The sequence below is a fragment of the Tachypleus tridentatus genome, chromosome 5, assembly GCF_004210375.1.
Source record: "Tachypleus tridentatus isolate NWPU-2018 chromosome 5, ASM421037v1, whole genome shotgun sequence".
In the NCBI taxonomy this organism is placed as follows: domain Eukaryota; kingdom Metazoa; phylum Arthropoda; class Merostomata; order Xiphosura; family Limulidae; genus Tachypleus; species Tachypleus tridentatus.
This window is the reverse complement of record NC_134829.1, coordinates 9,785,335-9,794,963: the sequence shown is the minus strand read 5'-3', so window position 1 is coordinate 9,794,963 and position 9,629 is coordinate 9,785,335. Positions and strand designations below refer to the sequence as shown.

At 33.4% G+C, this 9,629-nt stretch overlaps 1 protein-coding gene across 1 annotated transcript in view; it reads left to right on the top strand.

Moving 5' to 3' along the window:
- The first annotated feature begins 2,545 nt into the window (after nt 1-2,545).
- Nucleotides 2,546-9,629, top strand: part of LOC143251270 (uncharacterized) — a 48,835-nt gene continuing 41,751 nt past the window's right edge. The window contains exons 1-4 of the mRNA XM_076502710.1: nt 2,546-3,152; nt 7,715-7,801; nt 8,804-8,837; nt 8,919-8,955. Of these exons, the coding sequence (XP_076358825.1) occupies nt 3,096-3,152; nt 7,715-7,801; nt 8,804-8,837; nt 8,919-8,955 (215 nt within the window). The 5' untranslated portion in view covers nt 2,546-3,095. The remainder of the gene's footprint in view (nt 3,153-7,714; nt 7,802-8,803; nt 8,838-8,918; nt 8,956-9,629) is intronic.

Here is a 9,629-nt window from a genome sequence, read left to right as displayed (position 1 = left end):
AAACTTTTACTACTTCCACAGCATCCAAAGGCAACCCGCTCCAAAGACCAACCACCTTGTTAGAAAAATAAAACTTGTTTAGTTGGAGATGACTTCTACCTCGCCAAAATTTATATTTTCATCCGCTAGTACTGTGACTCTCATCATTAAGTGCGATAAAAAGATTATGCTTCAACACTATCAGTTCCCCTAAAATATCAAACCTTAAACACTATAATCTGATCTTTTCTAGCTCTTAAACTATCCTCCTGTCACAAACTCTCTACGTCAAGTACCATTAAAGTAGTACTCTTCTGAATCCTTTCCAACAATTTAGTGCACTTTCTAATAAAAAGAACCCCAAAAGGAACCTAATACTCCAAATGTGACGTAACCAGTGATCTATACAGTGGAAAATATAACCTTTTTACACTTGTATTTAATACTTCTTTAGATACAGCTTAAAGTCCTATTTGTTCTACCACTAGCAATATCACTTTGCTTGGATGGCTGATCAATCATTGTACTAGGATCCCTTTTTTCCTGACACTGTAAAAGTTATTCCTCTCCAAAGAGTCCTTAACATGTTAATGCAGTTTCAAATACTAACTAATGAATGTGTATTTAATGTTGAATATCGGTACTGGAGGCTGTTTGTGTCAAGATGTGTTATATACCATGGGGTAGAGCATTTAAGACTTTCACAAATATGTTTTGCTTTGTGACATAAAGCGTCCGTAATAGGTTAATACAGTTTGAAAGATTTGCGGAACATATGTATTTATTAGATTCTCCAGAAATAAATGTCGGAATTCTCCCGATGACATTTAGAAGTTGAATTTTGAGTAACTTATCGTTGGTTGGTTGGTTTAATCCAACGTTTGTCTCTTACAAGGTGTCTTAATTCTCTGCTGTTTCAACTACGCTCAGAGTACGTTTCATGGCAGCATAGACAAGAAGAGCTTTCGTCTGATTTTCTTCTACTACTTCAACTTGAACATAAAACTACTGAAACTACACAGAACATCAACCAGGCATTCGGCTATTACTGAACATACAGTTGAGCGTTGGTTCCAAAGGTTTCGGCATGGAAATAAAGTCTTGAGGAAGGTCGTGGAAGGAAGTCGACCTTAGATGAAAACGCATAAAGGAACGCAGTTAAGACAGACCCTTACACAACAGTACGTGAGTTTGCAGAAAAGCTAGGCACAAGCAAATCAAGCATTGCCAACCACCTGAGTGCGATTGGAAAGACGAAAAAGTTGGATAAGTGGGCTCTGCGTGAGTTGACTGAAGATCATCCATTGTAAAGAATGTTTTTTTTTGAGGTCAACATGGTTGGCCTCTGGAATTATAGGAGTAAACGTTCGTATGTAATTTATGCATTTAATTAAGAGATAGATAAATATTTAAATGATAATGGCTGATTTTGAAATTTATTTTAGGAGTAATTTAATTTAGTGGATAAGGCAGCCTAGATAAATCAAAATTGATGACCTTGATGTTTCTGTGATTTAGTTTTCTTTTTCTGTGTTAATTAATTAGGAAAGAAACTCCTAAGTTGTAAGACTAAGAGACATTAACTTAAAGTTTATTCTGTTTTCTTGACCTTAATTTTAATGTTTACTTATGTTTATTATATTGCATAATGCTAAAACCAATTCATTTAATTTGATTTTAAATTAATGGCTGAAATAATTGCATACTGTAACCTGATTTGTAAGTATGGTTATGTAAACCATAATTAATTATTAAAAAGGAAATTAAAAAACAACCCTTTCAAACACGTATTGGAGAGTGTGCAAGCACTCTCTGAATAGAGATGGCGTAGATGCTTGTATTAAACTTTTATTAAAGTAGTACCAAAAGTCACTTGGATTTTCTTCTGCACAGATCATCTAAAGCTTGCATGTGGAGAATAAATTCCCTACAATACTGGCAAAATAAATTAAACAAGAATTTCATATTATAGAATGTTACTCTGTTGTAAAATAGTCAGGAAAGTAGTATTCTGAAGTTAACTCAAGCAAAGGTGAAATAATGAAAGTTGAGATTCTATGTAAGCACCAGGCTTTCAGTATACAAAGTGATATGTCCACTACTATCCCTACTTGTTTGATTCCTTTTTTTCAAGTTCGGTAGTCAGCTATCAGTAGCCTTTTTCTTTGGCGATCATTTTCTTCTTAATACCTGTTTGCTCACTATTGCTGCGAAACAATAAGTAACAGTCTAAGAAGATAAGATTAGCCAGGGTTCGAAATTTTCTAGTTAAAGCCGGACATGTCTGTTAAAAAATCAAGTGTGACTGGCACTTTCCCATCTATCACCGGTGGTCATATTTCTAACATATCGGACACAAATACACCGTCCCCTCAAAAATAAGTGAGACAAAAGCTGTGTAAGCACAGCCCAAAGATTTTGCTTAAAAGTATATTCTATAAAGAGTGGAAAATAACTTGCAAAATTTAAGATTTAATTTAAGACAAAAAAAAAGCAAATTTTAAAAAACGGTATGAACGCTTACAAAATGCGCTTTTTAGGTCGCCTTATCCGTGTCGTCCCGGATAGTCACGTGACTACTAAACATTCACGACGATCTGTGACCATGGCGTCTGATAGTAAAAAAACGGGAAAGTTTCACGATCTATTTCAGTTTGGTTTCACGAGCAAGACTAATGAATCAGAAAACAATACTATGGAACCCCAAGTGAAAAAAAACCCAAGCTTGTTGACCCAAGCCTAAGTGTTAAAGCAAAAACTGTTACCGCTGGTACTGGCGCTAAGCCTACTCGTCGTTTCCAGGATGAATGGAATAGAGGTCGACCATGGCTGGAGTATAATAACGCTACCGGACTGATGTTTTGCTCAATTAGCCAGGAATAAGACCAAAATAGTGGAAGGCAGAAGAATACCTTCATAATAGGATCTTCCAACCTGAGAGCAAGTGCTGTTAAGGAGCATGAAAACAGTCGCGCCCACAGTCTAAAGTTGTCAAGCTAAGACAGCAAAAGAAACACCTAATTTAACTCCCATGATGAAAGAATTGAGCAAACTTAACCAGACGAAAAAAGATCGTTTGCTTGTGCTGTTCAGGACTGCCCTTTATATGGCTTTGAATGCGAACCCATTCAGCGATTTTCAAGAGCTTCTGTTGCTGCAGGAGCACAACTTTGGTATGAACTTAACAGAACATTATGACAATGACAAACAAGCAATTATCTTTACGAAGTATATTGCAGAAACAATTAGAATTAATGTCAGATCTCGTCTGCACACCTCATTATTCTTTGGCATTATGACTGACAGATCAACAGATACTGCCAACACTGAGCAGGAGATAGTCTATGTAAGATACTTGGACAGTGAATGTTACCCTGTAACTCACTTCCTGTGTCTTCAGTCAGTTGAGAAGGCTGATTCTGAACATTTGCTACAGGCACTTAGTTCAGGTACAGGTTTCTTAGTTACCTGGGATGAGAATTTTCTGGATTTATCCTGAATTCCTAATTAAGAAAAATTAAAATGGACAATATTTGATGTACTTTTGTGTTTTAATTCAGGTTTATGTAGTCATTCCATTTATATGCAAAAACGGCTCGTTTGGGCTGAGAAAACACTTTACATAGAAGAGCGAACAACGTTTCGACCTTCTATGTAAAGTGTTTCAACCCAAACGAGCCGTTTTGCATATAAAAACTCAACAAGTGGGTTTCTCGTCATCAAGTGGGTTTCATTCATCACTGATAGTCATTCAAAAACTCAAGCATTTTTCAATTGATTTAAACCAAGAAGAACCATGTATTTACCACTTCCAGAATTGGAGCTTAACCTAGCACAACTTGCGTAATAGATAATGGAGCAATTGAATTTTCCAAAGTACAGATTTACTTCTTTTTTTTTTTTTTTACAGAAAGTAACTAATATTGGGTACTAATTTTTTGTACTTGCAGCATTGTCCATATATGGCAAGTTTCCCGACTGGCTTGAACAATTGTATGCCTGACAGCTGATGGGGCAGCTGTCAATTTTTGCACAAATAAAGGGCTAGTCAATAGATTGAAGGCATAAAAACGTTATTTGATAAGGATCCACTATGTTAGTCACAGATTGGAACTTACAATTAAGAAGACCATCAAGGACATCCCTTACCTTGATTGTATCCAAACCTTTTTAGAAAACCTATGGAAGTTTTATGACAACTCACCACAGAACTGGGCTAGCTTCAAAGAAGATGGTAAAGCCAACAAAAGGGACAGGAACCCAGTGGATGGCTTACAAAGAACATGCTCTGGAGTCAGTTTCTCATAACTAGCCAGCTTTAGCAGAGCATTTGTATCAAGTAAAGCTGCATGACAAAGGGGAACGTGGACAGAAAGCTGCAGGATTATACAGTACTTTGACAAGCCTTAAATTCATCCTGTACATGGACATACTCTTGGCAGTTCTGGCTGTTTTGACATCTCTTAGTCTCAAAATGTAAGACAATTCTGCTACTGTGAACATTGTTTCTGACAAACTTGCTGTTTGCAAAGAAAAGCTGGGCAATCTGAATCATGTTGAGAGATCCCAGAAAATTGTTAAAGAGCTCACAACATGTGAACAAATTGGCAAGTTGTTACTTAGAGGAAAGATGAATTCTATTAGTGGTCAGACAAAGGCCATAGGCTCAAAAAGTGCCACAAAAGAGACAGTTGCTCAATCCGTGGCTGAAGAAACTGAATGAGAGATTTGAAGAATTTGATAAGGATTTTATTGGTGCCTTTCAAATTTTTGAACCAAGCAAGGAGGCATTGTCATCTTATGGCCATAATGAACTCTAGACACTTTTGGACCACTTTGGTGCTCTGCTAGAAGCTAAGGGTTTCAACATTGCAGTTGATATTTGCCAAGCTGACTTACACGAGACACTGCTCAAAGCTGCAAGATTTGCCAAATCAGAGGAGTCCCTGGCTATTAGTGCAAGTGGATTGTGGGCTCACATATTAAGTCAAATTACTGTTGAGGATGGTAAACCTTTCCCTGGATCAATAGTGTTGGCCTTGGTATGCCTCATGCAGGTGATTTCCATGTCATCTGCTGAACCAGAATGTGGATTTTCCCAGATGGCAGTTATTAAGGATGACTGGTGGTCCAAACTAATAAATGATTCTCTTAATGACTTGATGACAATAAAATTAACTAAGTATAAGAGCTGTGATCTTGCAAGCACAGAATTACTGTGCAAGTCTGTAGAAGGACAGTAAAAAAAACATGATTTGTGAGTCCACATGGAACTCACACACGTAGAGACAAAAGAGATACTGATGTCTTAGTGCTGGATGACCAAATCTACCAGTCTGATTGATGTGTCATTTTTAATGGATACAAGGCTTGTTGCCACTTGCTTTGAAATAATGTTTCAGTGCCATAAATAAAATGATTCTGTTTTATATAATAATTGTCTCTACTTGATTTCTTGTTTTCGGTAATGTCCAGTGACAATTTTGAGGTGTCCTGCTAAAATTTCAAATGTCCGGCAAGTTTCACTGTCCAGCCGGATGTGTCCTGCTGAAAATTTAGAATATTTCTACCCCTGCTAGCAATTGACTTTTAGGTTATTGCTATATTATATTTGCAAGTAGAACTGCTTTTCCAATTTCTACTTTAATGGTATAAAGTGTACTGAAATACATATCTCAGAAATCCATCATTTTCAGGGCAATGCTATTTGGCTTTGGGCCTAACTCGTTTTTCTGGGGTATAAACAAGGACATTGTCATTTTTGCTTAAGGAGCATCAAGGCTATTTGGAAGGAAAAATGACAGACTACAAACATACTTTGAAAAACATTGTCTATACAGCTATTTAAACATCAGTGGTAGTAAGATAAAATGAACAAAACATTTTTAAGTCCTGGAAAAGTATGTTGCAACCTTCTAAATGGATCAACAATATAAACAGATATTTAAGATAGAGACTAGATGCCATATGCATAATTAGAAAATCTTCTGTTCACTTTAAAACTTAGCTTTATATTCAAATGTAGCTGGGTAATTTGTCTTTTTGTAATCAATTATCGATATGTATTTCAGAAACTGTTTTTTGGTGTGCTGTGTTGGCTTATCCTTATGAGTTGTTTATAAATATAAAATATAATTGTTTTTCACACAATATGTATGTATCAGAGAGGAAGTTTTAAGTTATGATTTAAAACTACATTAACAAAGCATAGTATGGTGTATTTTAATAATGTAAAGATTGTATGTTCTGCACTATTAAAATTAATTAAATACAACTAGGTATATAACAAAATAATTCACTCTTTCTGTAGTTTTCGGAGGTAGGTTTTATTATGTTTATGATACCTTAACAAAGTATGTAAAATATTTTGATTAAATTTTAGGCTTATGTTGGTATTCCAAATGGATTCATTGCCATGCTGTAAAATATTTACTTATCTGGCAGCTATTATTAATTGGTTTAAGTTTTACATGGTAAGTTTTTCTCTCAAATGCATATTATTCTAAGTTAACCTATCATTGAAACTGTGTTCTGTCTTAAACATTATGGTTTGTAATTGAAGTTAACATGAAAATGCTTACGTGCAGTAATATCAAATATTAGAGAGTGAAAAAAAATATTCTTTTGCTAACCATTCATCTGAATAAAAAGAAATTACTGCTTAGTGTTTACTGATAGATATTTAGAAGCACAGTTAATTAATATGTATTTTGATAGCTATATTTTCTCTCCTTGTATTTTTGTACTGAATATAAATGGCTTTTTTTATAATTCTAAAGAAAACTAAATATATTTACAGAAATATGTTTACAAAAATAATAACATACAATTCTACATTGCTAACAAGCTAGAATATACATTGTATACAATATACTAGGCATATGTACATGATTACTGGCATGTTATAATGCTAGTTGACCAGCTATTGTAAGATATACTGTGAGGACATTTCATAGAATCAACACAGAGTAGACTCAGTAAGGCCAACAAATATCACCCATCCAGCTTGATGTGAACCTTGCATATTAAGAGGTTGCAGCCTTAAAGAGATTGAGTTTCCAAGGATAATGTTTGAGAATTTAAGATTTGTAAAATTTCTAAAAGAGTTTTGGTTTCACAATTATTTTACCAATTTTAAAGTTCAAGGCTTGTTTTCAGAAATTTGTAACTGAAGCAACTGTGTGGCATAAATGAAGCATATTATTCTAAACAGAATTTAATTATATGTGGTGGACCTTGCATATTGTGTAACCTTTACATGCTTTTCACTTTGAATGCAGAACTGGAACAGTAACTTTGTAGTTATTAAGCTTTCATAATCGCTTTTCACAATTTATTCTATTAATGATGTTACAGGGGCTATGTTTTGTGACACAGCTTTTGTTAATTTGTTTTCAGTGAATACCAGTTCCACTAGTTCAAAACATTCTCTCCTTTTATTCACCAGTACAGTGGTTATGATATCAATGCATGTGATTGTTTTTTTATTATCCCCCCTACAGTCATTAAGGAAAACTTGGCAACAATGATTGTCATGCTAATATAGATACTTCCTTCATTTTTGAAAAATGGACTAATGAAGAATTATTTAACATTTACCTTATTAATCCTTTTATATTTCTAAATGGTTTAAAACAACTATAAATGAATGGTTAGGTATATTATTATAAATGTTTGTAGTTTAATAAACTTGAAATTTCTGTCATGCCTAAGTCCAACAATACACATATTACAGATGACCCTGCTCTTCCCAGATGTTGTAGTTGATCAGTATGGAAACGAGGGGTTTTGGACAGTTGTTTATAATCAAGGCTTTGAGATGGTAATTAACTATCAAAAGTCTTATGCATTTTTGGCATATAAGAACAGTCATGGAAATGTCACCAGTATGCATGATCGCACCCTGCCTGGTTGGTCACATGATGTTTTTGGCAACAACTGGGCTTGTTATGTAGGAAAAAAAATAACTTCATTACCACCAAAGCACTGTGTAGAAAAACTAATTAAGTCCCCAGAAATCTATCATGTATGGAAATGAATATTTACTTAATAGTATTGAAATAAAGTAAAACTCTCACTACTCTCAAACCCTTTAAAAGTGAAATCCTGACATGTAAAGTTATTATTTAAAGTACTTGAAACATTCTTTATATGTTTTATGTTATACATCAAAAAAATGAATTTATATCCTGTTGTCATATTAAATAAATGGTATTGGATTTACTTAACATATATCTTAGTGTTGGTTTTTTAACTTTAAAAAGTAATGTTCAGTTTCTAATGGTGAAATGTCCTTTCAAAGACAATTTCTAGCACAGATAGCCCTTGCGTAGGTTTGCACGAAATTCAAAAACAAAACAAAAATAAAAAATTTTGATTTGGGTGTTTAAAATATGAAACGCTTGGTTATAATCAAGATGGGTAATTAAATGTTGGACTGATAAGAGGGGAAATAGAAATGTGAGTAAGAAAGTAAAGTTTGGAAGTCCACATCCTGACTTGGTCTTCACAATTATATCTCTACTAATTACAAAATTGTGGGATATCGTCCTTGATAATTTAGTGTATAGATTATTTATTTAATTTTTTTCAAATTGGTATTTATACAGAAAGGTTGCATATTGTTTGGGTTAATTTCTTTGAGTATTTTTGGTGAGTGGAATAACATACTTAACCTTGCTTATCCTTATATGAAAAAGTGTATGTTGAACACATACACATGTAGTGATAAATGTTGTTCAGTTACTTTACTCTTTGAATTAAATAGTTTGTGAAAAAAAAATGTTGAATATTAATTTCCATTATGTTTTTTGGCAAAATATAGGTTGGAGAAAAGTTTGCACAAGACAAACTTTGCCTTTCTGCATAAAATCAACAGTAAGTCATCCTCCTGGAAAGCACATTGGTATCCAGAGTATGATAATTTAACCATATCCCAGCTTTTGAAGCAAAGAGGTGGAAGAAAATCTTGTGTTAGTAAGTAATGTATTTTTTTTCTCACAAAGATGAAACTAATTTGTTAGAGTTTGCTTGAAATAAATAAAGCTTTGCTTTGTAAATAAAACTGTATTATTACATTTGGTAGTGTATGCAATAATAAGGAAAGATTTTGAAAAAAATTGTGTGAATGATAAATTTAAAAAAACAACATCCTCAGTGATATCTTGTTTTGTAAATTTTTACAAATTCATGAATGAATCATAATTATAGGAAGTTTTATCACTCTTTGAATTTCCTTGTTTAAAAAAATAAGATTATTTGAGATGCTGATTAAAGCTTGGCAGAGAAAAAGGTAACAGATGATTTTATTCAAGTTTACAAGATTAATTAGTAGAAGTGTAGAAATGCCTCTCATTTCTTTGTGTTGTATTCTGAAAACAACAGAATGAGAGGACAAAAGTTTAATCTTTGAAGTAAGAGACTGTGCTTTAGTCAAGATGTATTTAATTTTTAAATAAATTGCTGTTGGCAAAAGTAGGGACTAACACTTTACAGGAGTTTAACAATGGAATAGATGATTTTCTGAAAAAGTAACAATACTTTTTATTGGTCATTTTGTATTGTTATAATGTTAGGATTAATAACAACAAAATAAATTAGTTCAAGACTCAGTTTGTTACAGAAAACTAATATAATGAAAAATACTAAAC